At 33.6% G+C, this 20,917-nt stretch overlaps 2 protein-coding genes across 2 annotated transcripts in view; both read right to left on the bottom strand.

Moving 5' to 3' along the window:
- Positions 1-20,917, bottom strand: part of LOC145315870 (uncharacterized) — a 207,709-nt gene that overhangs the window by 178,221 nt on the left and 8,571 nt on the right. The window lies entirely within an intron of this gene.
- LOC145315850 (pyridoxal-dependent decarboxylase domain-containing protein 1) lies at positions 4,526-20,784 on the bottom strand. Its single transcript, XM_080155977.1, has 20 exons — positions 19,900-20,784; positions 19,520-19,622; positions 19,260-19,361; positions 18,801-18,869; positions 14,405-14,530; positions 13,284-13,422; positions 12,890-13,011; positions 12,504-12,570; positions 11,500-11,580; positions 11,265-11,351; positions 10,923-11,141; positions 9,982-10,175; positions 9,627-9,733; positions 9,268-9,347; positions 8,865-8,954; positions 8,551-8,619; positions 7,976-8,029; positions 7,449-7,543; positions 7,135-7,273; positions 4,526-6,666 (listed from the first exon to the last, which is right to left on the bottom strand). Exons 1-20 carry the CDS (start codon positions 20,267-20,269, stop codon positions 6,448-6,450), a joined length of 2,532 nt encoding a protein of 843 aa, XP_080012103.1. The 5' UTR covers positions 20,270-20,784; the 3' UTR covers positions 4,526-6,447.

The raw sequence follows: 20,917 nt of genomic DNA, 5'->3' as shown, positions 1-20,917 counted from the left end.
TTAGATTTAAAAAGAAAAAGTAAAAAAAAATTTTTTTTTTTTGGGGGGGGGGTATTTTCATTTTTTTTTTTCAAGAAAATAGCTTAAAACTACCACAGGACCAGTAGGTATACCCCCTTAAGAGTAGAGCCCAATCGGTTCAGTGGTTACTGAGATCTTAAGCTTCAGACGGACAGACAGACGGACAGACATCGTTCTACTTTGTATTATAGATAGAGTAGTGTCGTAAAAAATAAGCATTTAACTTATTTAAATAAATCACAAAACCTTTTAAAAATATATAATAACGTGAAAATCTAGGAATAAATTCAGCCCCCCAACGAATAAGCAAATCTCAATGAAATTTAGTGGAAGTATTAAGAATGAAAACTAATACAATCCCTGAAAATTACAACCGTCTATCAGGAATATGAGTTGTGAAAATCACAAAAACCTATACATCTAGGAATCGATCTAGCACTGCAACAAATAGACAAACCTTAAAGAAACTTTTTGAAAATATGTAGAATGTGAATTTATTTATTCCCTGAAAATTTCAGCCGTCTATCTTGAATAGAAGTCGAGAAAGCCATGAAAAAAAGAAAATCTAGGAATAGATCTAGCACCCAACCAAAAGGCAAATCTCAATGAAAATATGTAGAATGTGAACTTATTCAATCAAACAAGGATGACAACATCCATAAGTAGCGAAGCACAAAAAATCGTGGATGGAAATACGTAAAAGTAGATTTAAAGTGTATTTATTAAAAATAAGAATAGATTTATTGGAGAAAATAAACACGAAACCTTGTTTTATTTTTAATGATGACGACGGTCAAAGTAGATTACATAAAAGATTCTCATAACAATGGGAAAAATTATTTTTAACTGATATCCCAAAAAAGTTTGAAAATTGGACCAAAAACACCAAATATATGGGAAAATGTGTTAAACATATAAAAATAGCCAAAAACCTGATAAAAGCTAGTCTGACCGTTGTTTTCTTTAAAGGACGGGAAATTTAATTTTGATATCTATAACTGAAAAAAGTTTGAAAATCGGACCATAAACACTGAAGATATGGAGAATAATGTTAAAAAATTCAAAAATAGCCTAAAACCTGCAAACAGGCAGTCTGGCCGTCATGGTTGTTTTCTTTTAACGACGGGAAATTTAATTCTTATATCTATAACTGAAAAATTTTTGAAAATTGGACCATAAACACTGAAGATATGGTGGAAATGTAAAAAAATTACAAAAATAGCCTAAAACCTGCAAAATGGCAGTTTCGCCGTCATGATTGTTTACTGTAAACGACAGGAAATTTAAGTTTGATATCAATAACTGAAAAAAAAATTTAAAATCAGACCATAAACACTGAAGATATGGAGAAAAATGTGAAAAATACAAAAATAGCCTAAAACCTGCCAAAAAGCGGCCCGACCGCCCTTGATGTTTTGTAGTTAATTGTACTCCTTAATAATGGGAATGTCGTCAAAAAATTTCAGCTGTCTATCTTTAATAGGAGCCGAGAAAATCACGTTTCCCCTATTTTGTCTCATGACGGACGGACAGACGGACGGACATTGTGAATTATAGAGTAGCTTCGCTACTAAAAACAGGAGCCGAGAAAATCACGTTTCTCCGATAGCATAACGGACTGACAAAGTGATTAAAGAGTAGCTTCGCTAATAATTTTTTTAGTGAGGGAAGGGGGAGTAGACCACCCCCATTTCTGATTTCAATTTTAAAAAGAAAGAAAAAATAGGGGAAGGGTTGTGATTTTTTTCTAAGAGTAGTTTCTCTTGAGAGGGTGGTTGTACCCTCTCCCAGGACCTATGAGAAGCTACCCTGTAAAAGAGAACCATATCGGTTTAGCGGTTAGCGAGAACCTTCGGTACAAATAAACTGACAGAGAGACATACATCCTGTTATTACGTACTAAGTATATTCTATTAAATAAAGTAGTAAGTTTTTTGTCTGATGCTTAAGATTTTCATAACTACTTCACATAGTTACCGAGATGGTTTTAGGCTATTTTTCTACCATTTTGAATACAGGTTCTTGAAGGGATATGGAAGGACAGAGAAAATAGCCTACAACCTCACAAAGATCATGTCGGTTCAGCAGTTAGCGAGATTCTTTGTTACAGAAAAAAAAGGATTTATAGGATAAACATATAATAGGATATAGGGTTATTTTGTCTATTGCTAAAGATCTCAGAAAATACTAGTCTTTAATACAAAGTAAATCAATGCCTGTCTGTCTAAAGCTTAAGATCTTGGTAACCGATGAACAGATTGGGTTCTAAATTCTAATCTTCAGGGAATATATCTACTAGTCCTGTGGTAGTTTTAGGCTATTTTCTTAGAGTGTGGGAAACCCACCCCCCCCCCCCCCAAAAAAAAAATCAACCACCCCTCAATTTATTTTTGTAAACTAATGCAAATCAGCGGGGTGGGGGAACCCCCACCGCACCCTGGGGCAAAGCCTAAATGAAAAAAATAATCACAATCTTTTTTTTATATTTTTTTTGACAAATTTCCAACAAACGATTCTATAAAAGAGGGATACGAAGCCTCTAATCCTAGTAGAAAGTAAAAAGCTTTAAGTGTCCCTCCCCGAAAGAAAATAGCAAAAACCATCACAGGACTATTAGGTATATTCCATGAAGAGTAGAGCACAATAGGTTCAGTGGTTACTGAGATATTAAGCTTCTGATATACAGACGGACAAGCAGACGGACAGACATCATTCTACTTTGCATTATAGATAATATACTATTTTTGTAATACTTTTTGTACAAATACAAATAAATATACAAATACTTTTATACTTATATTTGATTCTTATTCTTTAAAAACTGAAGATACCAAAAAATAAGACTTCTTAATCCTACACTGTGCACCATATGATATCTCGGAAAATTTACCCAAGTATATAAAGAATTTGAAAAAAATTATCGTAAAATCTATTTAAGGGGTAGTAGCATGAAATGCATTTAAACTTGAATTTAGTCAACTGCATATCTCTTTCTCTTCAATAGTTTAAACTATATCTATAGGACATATATTTCAAATCCATAAATTTAAACTGTAAGTTCTAATAACATATATGCATAATTTACATACATATTTTTGTTCTATAAAAATTGAAGATATTATTGAATTTATTTAAATAATACCTACACCTATTGTTTTTGCAAAAATTTTCGTACAAAACATACAAATTACTTTTCTGCTAATATTTGATTCTTATTATTTTTAAAAAAACGTAGAACGTACAAAAATACAAATTTCAAAATACGTTACGTACACATATCAAAATAACGTCCAGAACGTACACAGATTCGATGCGTAACGTACAAAACGTACAAAACGTACACTCTGGCCAGTCTGTAATTCTAAAAACAACAAAAAGGTTGTATTATGTTCTTTTTTTCCTAGGAATTATCAAAATTAACCACTCGTTTACAAATTATCTATTAGAAAAGCTTTTGTGACAAGTAAAACCTATTAATAACACCAAAGAAATATAAGTTTATAATATATTCTTGTTTTTTGTTATAAAGTAGAAAGATGTTTTCGTCTGTAGATTAAGATTTTGAAAATTATTTTAGGGGATCTTCAAGAAGTCCGGGATGGTTTAAGTCTACTTATTTTTAGAATTAAGCCTTGGTATGGTTTTGTACCATAATGCTGCCCCATTCTTGCTAATTTGAATACAGACCCCTTTGATACTAGCAACGCAGCCGCCAGTCTCATAATAGTTATTTCTCGTATCGTATTATAAACGGCACCACGGGGCTAAAAAAACTAGATTTAATCTTATAATTGTACATTTCTATATTCGTAGAAAACTGGATATAATACGATGCTAGACATATTTTTTCGTATTCATGAGAACCGGTTCCTATCCACCGGATTCAAATGAATACGAGAAAAATTATTACGGTTTTATTTTTCTATGGCTTAGGATTCCGATAGTTACTGAACCGATTGAACTCTGCGTTTTAGGAAAGCTTCACATAGGTCCCAGGATGACCTTTCTACCCCTTCGACTAGTCCCTATAGGCTAAGGCCGCTACCGATATTCTATAATATAAAGTTTTTTTTGTCTGTAGCTTAAGTATTGGTAGCTACCAATTCGATTGAGTTCCACATTTTAGGGAAGCTTCATAACGGTTCTGGGAATGCTTTAGTATGTATTCATTACTAAAGATGGTTTTATGCCATATTCTACACTAGATGACAGGGGCGCAGCCGCTATAAAATATTATAGTATTGCATCTTTTTACAGATATAAAAAATATTATCAATTTGACTTGCGCAAGGCGTTTGATATGCAACTGGGTTAGGTTGAGTGACAATACCCGTGATATAGGAATGGGGCTATTGAATTAAAATCCACTAATAATTTGGGTTAAGGGCTGGCAGAATAAATTTTAAATAGGCTATAGGTATTCTGCCTATGAAATGGACATTATGAAAAATATAACACAATCACACACACAAACAACTACTCTAATTAAACAAGATAAAACGTCTTCAATATAAAAATTTATTTGCTAAATTTAAAAGGACAAATGCACTATCTATAAGAAAAAATGGATTAAACAAGGATGACAACATCCATAAAAGCGAAGCACTGAAACGGTAGGACAAACGGACATTAACACTTGTATAGTTTCTGATCTGAAAAATCGGAACATAAATGTATAAATGTCGAATCAAAATTGTAGGTAAATTTGTTGATAAACTGCTTAAAAACAGGATAATGTTTATGGACATACTTACATTTTTGGACTTGATTATAGAGTTGCTTCGCTTATAATATTGTTCTTTGTTGACCAAGGAATCAATATACCAAAAATCAGATCAAACGGATAATTAAAACACTTGAAAATTTGTTGTTAAAAAAGTAGAAAAATCAACATGTTTAAAATGGACGTACGGACATTCTGGTAATGATTATAGAGTTGCTACGCTTTCTAAATCGTACCCAACTACTACAGGAATCATCATGCAAAGTTTGAAATCGATAGAACAATTCTAACATGCCTAAATTAACGAATAAAAGCTATCTATCTCGGACGGACGGACGGACGGACGGACGTACGGACGGACGGACGGACCGACCCTAATTATAGAAAAGCTTCGCTTTTAAAAATCAAAAAGCTAAATGAGAAAAGTCAATAAGAGTGGATATATATATAACAAGACTATTGTAAATTCAGATAAAATAACTATAAAAATATCAACAACTCAAACGGATTGTAAAATTTTGTATAAAAATACTCAAATCACAAAAATATAACAAATAGGTAGATAAAACTAACTCTAAACAAAAAAAGATAAATAATACAAATATTTACAAAATTCTAAAAAAAGAAAAATTTAATTAGATAACTAATAAGTGTTAGGTAATAAATATAAAAAATCACAAGATTAAATATTTGGCTATAAATAAGTGCGAATACATATTTTATTATAATTTTATTAGTAAAAATCAGTGTGAGCAAACATTAAAATTAGAAAATAAATAATATTGTGCATATTTTAATTTCAAGCTTTAAGCAAAAAGGACAAATAAATATAAAAAACATAGGAGATTTCTATTTTTATTAAAAATATAATTTTCGAGGTAATTTTTCTGTAACAGGTTCATTTAAATTTGTTGGATAACGCCACAAACAATAGTATGCATCCACCAAAAATCAATAATTTTAAGAAGAAAATACTTCCTATTTGTGGATTAATAAATATTGCAAGTAGCTTATCTTAAAAAATTTGGCCATTCGTTTCAGAATCTCAGAAATTGTTGCTAACACATTTTATGTGATCAATTTTTATAAACTATCCAATCTAATATAAAGGAGGGGCGGGTGGGACACTTTTAAACTCTTCTAAAAAAATATGAATAAAACCTTTAAAGCCACCACAATGTCAAATTCTGCTGCTAAAAGGCATATTTTTAATTTTGTGCCGAGTTTTTAGGTGTCCATCCGTATTATCCCTTTAGAATATATGAATTAATTTGCATAGGTAGTTAATACTAATTTTTCTAGATTGCACAATAGAAGAGAAATACTAATTTAAACACAGTAGAGAAATAAACTGCCGTCTTTAATTCAACTAAATGCTTATAAAAACTACTAAAACTAGTTATTTAAAATATTTCAAAATTTTTAAGAATAACTTAGTTTATTTACATATTTTTAAATTTGCTAACTTCCATACTATAGCGACCTAAGTAAATTTAAAGCTTGTCTAATTCGTCATATAATAAAATTAGATATACATGATATGAAATATTTCATACAGGAATTTAAAGTATATTTGATATCAAAAATTAAAAAAGAATCAATTGCAAAAACAATTATATTAATTGTAAGAAGTCATTCATTACATTTATTTAAAGTTTGCGTTATTAATATAAATTGTATGATGTGGTTATCTGCAAGAATATTTACAGATCCTGTCCATCTTCTATCCTTATCTGCATATGGTGTTTGTAAATCATTTCAGTGCTCTCCAGCTTGCCCTCCTCCAGGTTCAAGCATCGGCCCTTGGCCTTGGCCTCCACCGGGACTGGAGACAACCAGTTGTACAGGCTTCCAACTAGAGGAACGTGTCTTAGAATTCCTTCCTGCCAGATCTGGTTGTCTGTTTCTTGTCTTAATTCATCCTGAAGTGATGTAAATTATAGATATTAGTTGTCCTTGTAATAAAGTAACCGGATTTGTGTTTGTCTGTGTGTCTGTACCGAAGAATCTCGCTTACCGCTGAACCGATCAGGTTCTACTTAACAGGGTAGCTTCTCAAAGGTCCCGGGAAGGTTTATAACTATTTTTTGGGAGGGTACCACCATCCTCCCAAGAGAAATCATAAAAAAATTAAATATTTGAGAGACTTAAAAGTAACATAACATTTTTGTCACATTCAGTGAGGCAGTGCAAAATTTTGCGGTTTTCCTCGAAGTGCCTAGGTCCCCTTATTTTAAATTTATATCATCCCAGGTAAAGGCCCCGCAAGGGTTAGGCATAGGGGACAAAATTTACCCCCCCCCCCCCCCCCCCACCCAATTTAGTTTATTAAAAAATTATAAAATGGGTTCATAATATACCTCTCACTAGAAATTTATATAAAACTAAACCTGAGCTTGTTGAACTCCTTTCTTGACAACTTCACTCATTGACTGTAGACGCTCAGCAGCGTTGTCAATCTCTTTTCCTGTGGACACCACAAGGGTCAATAATTCCTCCACATCTGTGTCCATAGTTACCATGCCAAACCTAAAGTTTTAATTCTAAAAATAATAGCTCTAGTCGTAACTTTATGCTTGTTAACATCGTTTTAAAACTTTGGGTGAAATATTTTGTGTCAATGGGCTCACTATAGAATCATTATAAACTCAAATATAAAACTTGTTCCCTATGTAAACAAAGTCAAAAGAGCCTTGATATATACCTGACACACATAACATTATCTGGAGCGGGTCCCTCCCCCAAAGAGAAAGCAGAGTCTGAATTTCTAAGGGTGGCCACCAGTTCCATGTTTCTCTGCACAGATATGCCGTCAATTTCAAATACTTTATTTTTTTATGATTCGGTGGCTGTGGTGAGGACTATGGTAATGTTACGAACGTGTAAAAAAATATTATACTTTAGCCAAAGCTTTTTGTTAACTAAGTTAGAGTTAGTATAATACACAAAATATTGAGACAGACAGGCTTACAAACTATTTGGAGATTAATGTTTTGGAGGTCCCAAGGGGATAAACAATTTTTTTTTATTGACGAAAGAAGTAAAAAGTCTGAAAATATCCTTTCAATAACAGTTAAAAATTCAGACAAAATTATATTTAATGTTATTTACAGTTTTTTGATTTCAGCAAATCATTTGATAATTAAGCAGTATAATTTTTGTTATAATTGTTAAAATTTACTTCCATCTCTTTTAAAAATATTATTTTTTGTAAATTGATTGACATTCCTGGTTTATTGCTTGGGTTGAATTTTCATCAAGCTCCTCTAGTAGTTCTCCTGTCTCCTTATAAAGTACAAATTATCATTCCCATATAAACAACCCCTTAAATAGTGGATGTAAATATTCATTTATTTCCCTGGTATCTCATTTATATCCCTTGTATGATTTTAGAAGATTTTTAATTTTTTTGGAAGATTTTAGAATTTTTATTAATTACTAAAAGAAAGAAAAATTATACCAGGGAAATAAATGAATGACCTATCGGTCCATCATTTATTCCCTCGGGTAAGAAATATTCATTCATAAACAAAAAACTGGACAGGAATACCCCATTTACCTATTAATTAAAATAATGACAATTTTAAGTAAATTAGTTAAAAATCGCGTATCAAAAAACAAAACATTTAATGCACGATCCTTTACTGTCATTGTATTAACTCTATGTTTATGTGGGAGTGTGGACCCGGAGGGGGGGGGGGGGGTGGCGGGGGAGGATGGTTACTAATACTTTTTTAATGATGACACGGTTTTGTTTAACTTTAGAAATATAAAGAAAATAAATTCAAAACAAAATAGTTAGTTACCTTGTTTATGAATTCTTGTGGTAGGAACCTAACTCCGCCTAAACCTGCCCAGTGGGCTATGTCGATATACTGAAAAAAATTATGTACATAAAGGACTTAATGTTAACATTTTTAAAGATTTTTAAAACTAGTATCTTTAATTGTTTCTATTTGACAAATACAATTTTATTTCGGTCTCAAAGTTTTTTAAATTGCACAAAGAAAAATAAAACATCATTTACATAGGTACAAAGATCCCAAACTTCCATTTTTAAAGGTATCCCAATCTTATTTTAAAATATATTACATTTTATATGATTTTGTATAAAAACTACCTGCACGGATTCATTTCCTTCGATGAGCTTGATAAACTTGGATCTTTGAGCAACTGTAGCATTCAAAATTTCACATTTCTCTTCAAAACACTGAAACATCATACGAATTAACGATCGGACTTCAGTTGAAATTGTTTTTCACCCCTAATTTAATAATAGGATTTTTGTATTTGATGGGTGACAAAGGGGCAGAAAACTAGCTTTAAAAAATCCCAAGAATTTAGAAAAAATACTTAAAAACACTCTGGGGCCTGTGTAATGCTTCCCCTAATAGAGAATCCAATCGGTTAATTGGTTAACGAAATCTTACTGACAGACAAATAAACATTTCTTTTATTTAAGCCAGTCTTAAGTAAAGACAGATAAGATCACTTTAGTTAAATAACTTATGTATAGTTAATACCTGTATGAAGTCCTTGACATCCTGATTAGCAAGACCAATCATAGTTGTATCCTCAAATGGGCACATTCTTAGCACATAACCTAAATATTAACATATTAAAAGCTTTTCTAGTTAAACGTGTTGATGTCTTTATTACTGGTATATAGAGGGATTTGATACGTTCTTTCTATACAGGGAGGAAGGGGACACTGGAGTTTAAAATAAGCTAGCATAATCGTTGGCTTAAAAACTTTGGGACGTTAAATAAATCTACAAAAGAGTAATTCTATTATATATAAAACATCACTTTATCATATTTTGTCTTATCCCTTTAGATCCATGAAGCTTAATCTGTTTCCCGGATTTTAAAGAATACTTACCTGTAGTTTCAACATCAACAATTTCAATATTGAGCTGTGGAGCATCTCTTTGAAGAATTTGTCCCAACCAGCTGTTTAAATTATCTGTATATGCAGACACTCTCTCCCTAAATATATAAAATATTTATAGTCCAAACCATGGACTTCCAAGCTTTTTCATTTGGGGGGGGGGGGGGGGGTAATCACCCCTTAACCCCCCCCCCCCCCATTGGACGTCCTTGGTCCCAACTAAATAATCTGTATATGCAGACACTCTCTCGCTAAATATATATCATTAAAAAAACCTCTAAAAGTTGGCACGTATCTGGTCCTTCTATAATAAAACTAGTTAATATTATTCATAAATTGCACTTACGTAACATCTGTAGATGACTGAGGGTCCGTGATATATTGGAATGCCAGAGCTGGGCTCACTGTGTGGAATATCTGGTTCGGCTGGAGGTCCCCTGCCTCCAGGCTGGAGATGGATACAGTCTCCACGGTGTTCAGCTTGCTCAACAAGCGGATACAGGACATACTTTCTAGCCTTGCGGTCAACTCTTCAAGCATCTAAAATGTATTGAAGGTAAACATTGGGTTTCGATGTTCCTCATTTAAAACCTCAGAATTAACCAGATGGAATATAAAGTGGTTAGGTACTTTTAATGTGAAAGGGTTACTTGTCTTATACCACTGATTCAAGTCATTATCTATGGGTGAGTAGGAAACAAATCGTTTTACACAACCCTCCCCCCTCTCGAAAAAATGAACCTAGAAGGTTTTTTAAAAAGGGGGGGGGGGCGAAAGTGACACTTTTTGAAACCAAAACTAAAAGTCAACAAAGGAACTCAACTAAAAAAAGAGTTACAGGTCTGAGATTTTGCATGGCACTTGCTTTATAGGGGTACAATATGGAACTGTGAAGAAACGGCGGCGCAACCGCCGAAAACCGCCGTTTCCCGCCGAAATTTTTTTTGCCTTTTCTCGGCGGTTTTCGGCGGTTGCGCCGCCGTTTCTTCACAGTTCCATATTGTACCCCTTTAAAGCAACTGCCATGCAAAATGTCAGACCTGTAACTCTTTTTTTTAGTTGAGTTCCTTTGACTTTTAGTTTTGGTTTCAAAAAGTGTCACTTTCGCCCCCCCCCCCCTTAGAAACGTTTAAGTTTACTTTTTAAGTTCAATAGTAGACTGAGGCTTCTGTGAATTTTGCCACAAATGATATTGTATGCCACGAAATAAATCAATTACCGATGCCAAAAGTACAAACAAATTCAGAAATAATTTTGAAAGAAAGCAGCTATTAAGTATTAACTCACCTCATAAACCCCTTTAATTCTCTTCTTAATCTGTGCAAGTCCCAGTGACTTGAGAACGCACCAAAGTGGCAGACAATTTAACCTGACAGCTGGTGTTACCAAACCCAGACCCGCCAGACCGGCCTGTGCAGCGTCTGACCGGAACAGCGTGACAAAGGGTACAGCTGGAACTCCGAGCCAGCTTCCGACGGTCAGTGTTAGACTGTCACAACGTTTTTCCTAAGTGCATTTGGATCGTATTAATCTTTAGCTTCAAATTACATAAAATCTTTATTAAAATATCCATCTATTGGTTTACAAAAATCAATGAATTTAAAATTGTTCAAGATAATTTGAAATTACCTGGAATTGATCATTTGGAAGAAGAGCAGTAGCAGATAAAGCATGACCTTCCAGATGTAACCATACTTCCTCAACACTGCATACTTCCTAAAAAAGGCAAAAAAGGCATTTAAAAATTAAACTTGTTTAATGGGCATTATTGATAACTTAACTTAAGAAGCTTCTTTTTCTTCTAACCAAGTAACTAGGTATTAGATTAAGAATAAATTAAAGAATTCAAGCCAGCAATTTTTACCTGTAACTTTGTTACACTTTCGTTGATGAAGAGAGAGGAATGTACATTAGCTATGCATATTAGGGGTACCAGTCCATTTTCCTAAAAAAATATTACAATTTAATTCATATAATTTAAAAAAAATAACAGATTAACACCAATAAACATACCTAAACTTTTAATTACCTGCTTAAATCATATGAACATTTACAGTACGTAGATTATTTCTATCTAGAATTTTAGAAATTCATGTTATAAATTTTTTATGAACATCAACCTGTTTCTTTATATGTTGTTCAAAAACGGAAGTCAAGTAAATGTTTGATTTCATCAGCTTCGCTTCGAGGATTGTTATCATATTTACTACTATTAACAAAGCCCCTTGAGGTTTCTCTAGGGTCAATTTCTCGTGGTGGTACTCTCCCGCAAAATAGCTATAAACCTTCCTAGGACCTATGACAAACTACAATGTAAAGGAGATCTGTATCGGTTCAGCGGTTAGCGAGATCCTTCGGTACAGACAGACTGATTTCACAGACACAGATCCTGTTACTTTCATAGAAGGATTTTTAAACGTTGTAATGGGTAATAATTAGGGATGGCAATCCGTCAAAGTTTTGGACCGAATTCGGATTCTTACAAGAATCCGTCAAAAAAAGGATTCCGGATTCTTATTTTTGGCGGATTCCGGATTCGGATTCCGGATTCTAGCAATATTTTAAAAGGCTTTTTCAAAAAGTTAAAAAAATTAGGTGCTACATATGTCCTAAAAATTAATGTTCTTGGTGTTCTCTATAATTCACTTCCGAGAATCGAACCAGATTTTAAAATATAATGATAATAATCTTTGCCTTCAAAAAGGGGGAGTTGAAAGAAAAAACTCAAGACGCTAATTTTAGCCTAAAAAATAAGAATCCAAATTCGCTATTAAAAAACGGATTCCGGATTCGGATTCCAAAATTTACCAAAAATTGGGCGGATTCCGGATCCCGGATTCGGATTGCCAACCCTAGTAATAATTTTACCTTGTCAGTTTTAATAATCTGCTGTAACCATTCAAAATTTTCTGAATTATCAACCGGGGTTACTAACCTGAAAAAGCAAAAAAAAACATTACTCCAACTTCTATCACACCATCAAACTAACTAAGGGATAGTTAACAATAAGGGGGTTAGACAAAAGCTAGGTTAATTTTTTCCCCTAATAAGCAAAAAATTCGCCTAAAACTATTCAGAAAACTCAATTAAAAAAAGATATACTACACAAATGTTGTAGGTAATATATACTTGGTGTTCAACTTTATTTGGAAAAGTAAATGATGGATTACCTAGTTGAAAGCTAAAATTTTACCCAAAAACATACTAAATGAAACAAAAACTTTTCTTTAAATAACAGAGAAGAATAAGCTTACTTTATAGCTGATTTTGGTAGAGCAAGTTGAAGACAAATATATTCAGCAGCTTCCAGGTAACTGCTGGTTGTTATATACATGACAGGGGGACCAACAGCTACCATTGCAACAAATCCATCCATCTTAACAATATTAATATTTTCAGTTTTAAATGCGTAGCATATCTATAAGTATCCGCTTCCCTCACTGACTGACTGACTCACTCCTTCCAACAGAAAAGGTGTATACAATAATGGCTTCAGTGTTTGAATGGTAGTTTTATTCTTAGACATAATAATAAAACTTATCAAACAATATTGAAAATTTTTACAAGCAAGTTTGCAACAGGCTAACCATACAGCAGCGGAAATTAAACGGATTCAGAAACGTAATATTGAAATATAATATTGAATACCTCAAGGTTAGGATATCTGCGATGCATGACCAGGCGCACAGTCCTGACAAGACCCTCTCTGATGTCATCATGACAATGGGCTGCAGAGTCTGGAAAGTGAAGCAGCGTAGACATCCACAAGGAAACCTCTGTGGCAATCCTAAACAATAATTAGTTTAAAAACATACTAGATATTGAAACGTAATCTAAATTAAGAACTTTTTAATAATCCTTATACTAAAGTAACAAGATGTTTGTCTGTCTGTGTGTCTGTACCGAGGGATCTCGCTAACCACTGAACCGATTGGGTTCTCCTTAACAGGGTAGCTTCTCATAGGTCCCGGGAAGGTTTATAACTGTTTTCTTTGGGGGGGGGGGGGGGGGGGGTGGGAACACCCACAACCCCCCAAAAAAATGAAAAATCCCCCTCCCCAAAATTTTTTAAATTTTTTTTTAAACTAAAATTAAAAATGAGGGGGGCACCGGCACCCCCCCCCAAAAAAAAATTTTTTTTTCGCCCTCCCCAAATTTTTTTTTACTTTTTCTTTTAAAATCTAAAATAAGAAATTGAATTATCAAATTTGACTCTCTCCTCCTCAAGTGCCCCTAGAGGCCTCTTGGGGGCGTAGCCGCTAGTTGTTACTAAAGATATAAGAAAGTTTTGACAAATTGCAAACCTATTTACCGAACTTAAGCTACAATGCAAATATATTATTTTATCTTTAGAGCAAAAAAAAGTCCATTATTTGCGCATATAATAAATGTACACGAATAACTTTTTTGGCAATTTTAGATTATTATAAACCTAGGTTTTAAATGAAAGGATGTGCAGCCGACCGTTCGGCTGAAAGAAGAACTCAAAGTTTAAAAAATATCTCCATCCGTATATCTTTCTTAATAAAAAATATCACGACCAGTTTGTAAGACTAAGACAATTTTAACGTCATACAAGAAAGCAATATTACAACAGTTATACATCGTATAACTAATGAAACTGGTGTTGATTTTATGATTTTTATTTTAATATTCATGGAAAATTGTCTGTAATAAAGCTATACATGAATTTTTAATGTTGCTGAGAACTGGTTCTAATCCAGCGGATATTAATCGGTTTGGAAACTATACTTATTTGCTATACTAACCTCATTGAAAGCCGCTGTAAAGGAATAGGATCCAGGGCTGTGATGTAGGCTGACAAGGAATGGGAAACTATGGAGAGCAGAGTTGTTCTATCACACAGTTTTGTCAATATCTGACCTTCGCCTTCCCTAAAAGAAAATTAAATCCTTATATAAGTGTAACAGGATGCAGGGTTGTCGAATTGGGCACTTTTTTTTTGATATTGGGCGGCCCAATTGCCCAAAGGGGTTTCGGGCGCCCAAAAGTGGTTTTGGGCACCCTTTTTGGGCACATGTCGTAAAAAGCATATAAATAGGATATAAAATAGCCTAATACCATACCTAGACTTATTATTAGAAATCAAATAGCCTAAAACCATGATCTCAGGACCTATAAAAGCTCCACTGGAAAGGAGAACCTTATCGGTTAAGCAGTTAGCGAAATCCTTCTCTAGATACAAAAAAGCTTACTAATTCATATAGTTAGCTAGAGGCTACGGCCCTAGAGGCCTCTAGGGGCACTTGAGGAGGGGAGAGTCAAATTTGATAATCCAATTATTATATTAGATTTGAAAAGAAAAAGTAAAAAAAATTGGGGGGGAGGAATAATTTTTTTTTTTGGGGGGGTGGGTTTCATCCCCCCATTTTTATTTTAAGTTTCAAAAATTTTAAAAAAAGTTTTTGGGGGAGTGTAATTTTTTCTAGGGGCGATTTCTCTTAGGAGGGTGGTGGTACCCTCCCCCATAACAGTTATAAACCTTCCCAGAACCTATGAGAAGCTATCCTGTTAAGGAGAACCCGATCGGTTCAGCGATTAGCGAGATCCTTCAGTACAAACACACAGACACACATCCTGTTACTTTAGTACTAGCGGCTACGCCCCTAGCCTCTAGGGGCTTTGCCCCAAGAGGTTTGATCAAACCAATTTTTCGTAATTTAGATTTTTTTTAAATCTTTCAAAAAAATTTTCTCTTGGGGGGGGATTTTTTTTCATGTGGGGGGGTTATTCGTCCCCACTATTTTAATTTTAGTTTTAAAAAGAAAAAGAAAAAAATTTTTTGGGGGGCGGGGTATTTTTAATTTTTTTGGGGGGTTGAGGGTGTCCCACCCCCCAAAAAAATAGTTATAAACCTTCCCGGGACCTATGAGAAGCTACCCTGTAAAGGAGAACCAAATCGGTTCAGTGGTTAGCGAGATCCTTCGCTACAAACAGACAGACATCGTTCTACTTTGTATTATAGATAAGGATATCACCCAAAAAATAGGCCTGCCCCCCCTCTTTTTTAACCCCCTCCTCTTTTTCTCTCCCCCTAAAAGGGGGGTGCCCAAAACTGCCCAAAAGGACCTTGTATTGGGCGGCCCAAAACCACCCGCCCAAAACTGCCCGCCTAAAAGCGCACGCCCAAAATGACAACCCTGTTAGGATGTCTATCTGTAATGAAGGATCTCCCTAACCACTATTCTGATATGGTTCTCCTTCACAGTGAAGCTTCTCATAATCCCTGGAAAGTTTTATAGATATTTGGGGAGGGTAGCATCACCCTTCTAAGAGAAATTGAACCGAATAAAATTGTCCCTTCTCAATATAAAATCAAATTAAAAGAGAAGGGTCGGCTCCCCCTTTCTTTAAGTTCCCTAGGGGTCTCTAGATGCGTAGCCACTAGTTATTAATACTGTTGTTGTTTGCAAGGTGCTAAGTTTTAACGCATCGGTAAATAAATTTGAAGTACAGTAGCCATTCTAAGAAAAAAGGGTAATCCGTATAAGAAAAAATCTTGACATATCCTGTAATATAAAGTAGTAAGAATTGTTTGTCTTTTACTAAAGATATCGGAAAATTCTGGTTTGCATGTGTTGTACTTTTCAAGGAAGCTTTAAAAATGTCTTAGGCTGGGTTTAGGTTATTTTCCTGACCTCTACATCTTTCCCCTAAATGCTAGGAGCGAAGCGTCTAGTTAATATCAAAACATGTAAATGTAGAAAAATGTTATGCTTTCAGTTTTCTGCCCCTTAAGATCTCGCGAATAACGGGTTCAATTAGATTCTTATTCAGGTTCTTCAAATTCATTTATCCCTTAAAACATAACTTATTCGCCCGCCCTACTTTAAACTTTTACTAAAATAAAAAGTGTGCAAGTATGTAGTAGGACGTAGGTACAAAAAAATATTTAATTTCATGCATGCTGATTATTGCATCGTATATTAGATTCTATGACCCATAAACAAGAAATTTGTGATAAGAAATATCTAAACTGTAAAAATCAATTCAAATATAACATTGTTGTAAAGAAGCAAATCTTCGTTGAGATGAGCAAAATCTGCTAAATATTGTACATACAACCCCTCTGGGGCCTATAATAAGATTCCCTGAAAGTTATGGAATAGTATAAAACCTGCCCGAGGCCAATATCAAGGTTTCCTGAGATCAGAAAACCTTATTTTCTAGATCCTACTGGACACAAAATTCCTAATAATAGTACCTACGATTTGTAGTTCATATTAATAACAGAAAATATTCTTTAAATTTTGTACATTGAGGAAGCTTTTTTTTCAAAGGATTTTTTTTTATGTATATCTTAAGTGTGTAAGCGACATAAATATTTTTTTTAGAGTAATTTTATATCAACTCTCAATTTTATGATTTGCAAATATTGACGTCTTTTAATTTTAAAATACCTACGTTTCTTATACTACTAAGGTAAAAAAGTTAATTTAGTAAACTATTTGATAACTATTTACAAACAAAATTTTGTTTCGTACATAAAGATGCTTCGCGACAGCTAGAGTTGTCCTGTATTTCCATCCACCAGCCTGTCTACAGTATCTACGCTGTTCTTTATACAACTGCAAGTACACACACACACATACACACACAAATCAATGATACTATATAATTTGCTTTTGCTTGACTATTAACATAATAAGCATTAGGTTCTATATATCATATTCTTGTTACATTATCAAGGCAGTATACATCCATAAAAGCGAAGCCAAACAAACATAAAGATTTTAACTCGTTGTTACAATAACTTCATAAATGGTTTACAAATTATGACACGAATTTAGTACAAAGCCTAAACTTAGATAGGATGGATGCGTTAAAACGTACCCACGTGACCCAAACACATAAATAGTAGAAAATCTTCGAATAAGAAAACTATTTGATATGACTAGACTTGTCGTAGAAAGACATATTTTATTCCGATGAAATATTAATATCTTTAGGTGCTTTAAGCTAATAGATACAAAAAAAGATTATTTCATAAATGATGTTTTTTTTTCAGTTAAAAATGTCTTAAATCTTTTGCTTTAGCGTGTAACCTTTAACTGTGAATATCTACTTAGGTACTTAATTTTTGTTGTTGAAATTATTATACTGTTATTTTAACAACGCTTTGGGTACTTAATCAGCACATTATAATATAATATAGAACACCTGCAACAATTTGGTTAAAAGGGGGGGGGGGGGTTTAATGCAACCATCTCGTAATCAGTGAGCAAATGGCACTTAGAATTCGAATTTTGATCTGGAATTTTGCATGAGTAATCCTTGGTAGGTCTATTTTCTTTAAGTTGAACAAAAAGTTGGAAAAGTAACGGCTAACGGCGGGCGGCTCAATAGTTTAGCCATTTTTAAAATTATTTTCAAGGGAGATCATCACAAAACCTATCTCCACATAATACTCTATGCTTTTCCAAAACGTTCTCAAACGGTTCTAGCCGCTAGTTGCTGGTACTAGAAAACTAAAAATGATTTTTTTGTATCATTTCACATGATTTAAAGCAAAAATATGTTTCAAAAAGTTGATTCATACATAATTAATGGCAGATTTACCCTAAAAATAGCCAAAATTAAAAAAAGCCGTTAGCCGTTACTTTTTCAACTTTTTGTTCGATTTAGGGAAAATAGACCTACCAAGGTTTACTCATGCAAAATTTCAGATCGAAATTCGAATTGTAAGTGCCATTTGCTCACTGATTACGAGATGGTTGCATTAACCCCCCCCCCCCCCCTCTTTACAATCAGTAAGTTACAATTATAACTGTTGATAAGATGTCTGATAGTAGACGTTGGACAAGTGGTAAAAGCTATCAACTACACAGCAATATAAGCTGTGATAGGATATTATCCGTATACATGGAATTATACTGAACTAGGATGGAAGACACTTTGGTCAAATTTAGACTATAACTACTGATTGGATATTATCCGTATACATGGAATTATACTGAACTAGGATGGAAGACACTTTGGTCAAATTTAGACTATAACTACTGATTGGATATTATCCGTATACATGGAATTATACTGAACTAGGATGGAAGACACTTTGGTCAAATTAACTATGGCTGTATCTAAACCTATACCTTTGCATTTAAGAAGAAAACACTGACTATAACAACATCTACTTAAAGTTACCTGTAAATCGTATTGCTGATAATTCCTAAAACTTGATCTATTTCTTTTCCTTCCTCTTCAAGTGGCCCTGGATTGTGAAATTCATTATAATAACACTCCTCCCATTTATTAAACTAAAGCGTAATTTTTCTTAAAACTTTTTTAACGGGAATATTAAAAAATTCAAGAAACAGATTTATTAGTAGTAAGGGTCAAACTAAATAATAGGCATGAATAGATAATTAAACTTAGTCAAGATATAAAAATTTTAAGCCTAGGTACCTACATGTTTTAATATAACCTTTTGTAAATTGTAACCTTAAGATTTTTTTTTGTAATTTGGCGAATAACAAAAATTTACAGAATTACTACCAAATTAATTTGGTTTCTTTCTTAAAAATTACAAATAGACACCTTTGTTGGGTAGTACTTTCTATTTTATAAATATCAAATGAAAAATATCTATTGAAAATCATTCCTATGCCGTTATCTTCAAGAGTTTCCTCTCCATTAGCTGCAGCATCACTCCTGCCAGCCAGAGTTCTCTCCAGTCTGTTCAACAAAGTCTCACTTGTTCCCTGAGAAACAATTCAAATAATTTTCAGTAAAATGACCTGTAGAAAACTGTAATTTTTAATCGGATCTATTCCGTAATTTTCGAATCAACCGTCATCATGCATTACAATCGGAAATAAGAAGATATTATTGTACTGTTGAAATATTTGATTATCTGTTCCTGAACAACATGAGACAGATCCTCTTCATCTCCTTGATCAACATCATCGCCAATAGATTCAGAAACAGAGGCTTCATCATCATCTTCAAGACCTTCTCCAATTGAACCTAAAAAAACGATCTTATTTCAGAAAACGTTGTGTACCTTGTGTTAAGATAAGTTGGAAACGGATCTCATATTTCTTAAAATTCTTTTTTTAATATAAAAAAGAACCACAACCTCATATTAAGCATTGTTGACAGTATTGTGTCATTTAAACAATTCTTTAAAAATTAACAGGTAGGTACAGATATGTCAAAATATAAATCATTCAACTTTACATGTTTGTATAACTTAAATATTATCAAATGGTAAATAAGACAATAATTTAAAGTAAATGGTGACCTGTAGCAGGAACAAGACTGCCACTGTTTGATGCAGGCAAGGGTGAACCACTAACAGACCTTCTCTGTTTTACTTCATCAGTAACACATGTTTCACTATTTCCCTCAACATTGTTATCAACAGTTCCATTCACAGGAGTAACTTTTGTTTCATTTACTTTTTCACTAACATCAACAGCAGTGTCGGCATTTTGAGAAGTTTCAGTGTCTCTTTGTGTATGATTGCCTTGGGCAGCAGCATTAAAGGAAGCTGTCACAGCCGCAGCTGCTGCAGCCGCACAACTTTCATCAATTATAAGCTCAGCCGCAGATGCTGCAATTGCTGGGTCAACGGCTGGAGCCACTGAACATTCTTCGGTCTCGGATGACATTTTTTACATTCACTTCTCTGAAATTTCTTATTTATTATCATTTAAATAGTTAACTTATACATTTTAAATTACACTTATTAAGTATCTTTGATCTAATTGTTAAAATTTCATTGCCTATGTATTCTTATAATGACCTAAAAATAAAATAAAATCGTCTATTAATATCTTATGGTAGCTAGGTGAATAATTAAAAACTATTAATGTAAAACACTTGTGAATTATTAGTAAGCCTATTCAACACTTGTGCAGATAAAAAGAGCTTAATGCACAAAAGTAAACTCTATGCCTTATTTTAAATTCATTGTTTTTCTTTTTTCGAATTTTCAAGGAATGAGAATTTGATTGGTTGATTAGCCATAGTTTCTCAGGGTTTGGACCTAAGTAGTCATAAAGTAGGCTGAGACACTTTTGTATAGCCACTAGGACTATCAAGCTCCACGTTCAAGCACATTATGACTTGACCCGCTAACTCAAGAGAGCTACTCATTATTACCTCACCCTCGCTGAGTATGGCAAGTGTCCCAAATTAAGTCACCGTAATAAATGACGCTTTCCGAAGAGGAGCCTGGGGTAAGGGAGGTACTAATATTATGTACGTGACTATTGAGTATCCAAACTTACTCAATAATCCCCTTCTTACACAACCAG

The sequence above is a fragment of the Acartia tonsa genome, chromosome 4, assembly GCF_053477335.1.
Source record: "Acartia tonsa isolate MP-2025a chromosome 4, ASM5347733v1, whole genome shotgun sequence".
Lineage (NCBI taxonomy): Eukaryota > Metazoa > Arthropoda > Copepoda > Calanoida > Acartiidae > Acartia > Acartia tonsa.
Note: the sequence above shows the minus strand (reverse complement) of the source record. Positions and strands in the feature narration are given on the sequence as shown.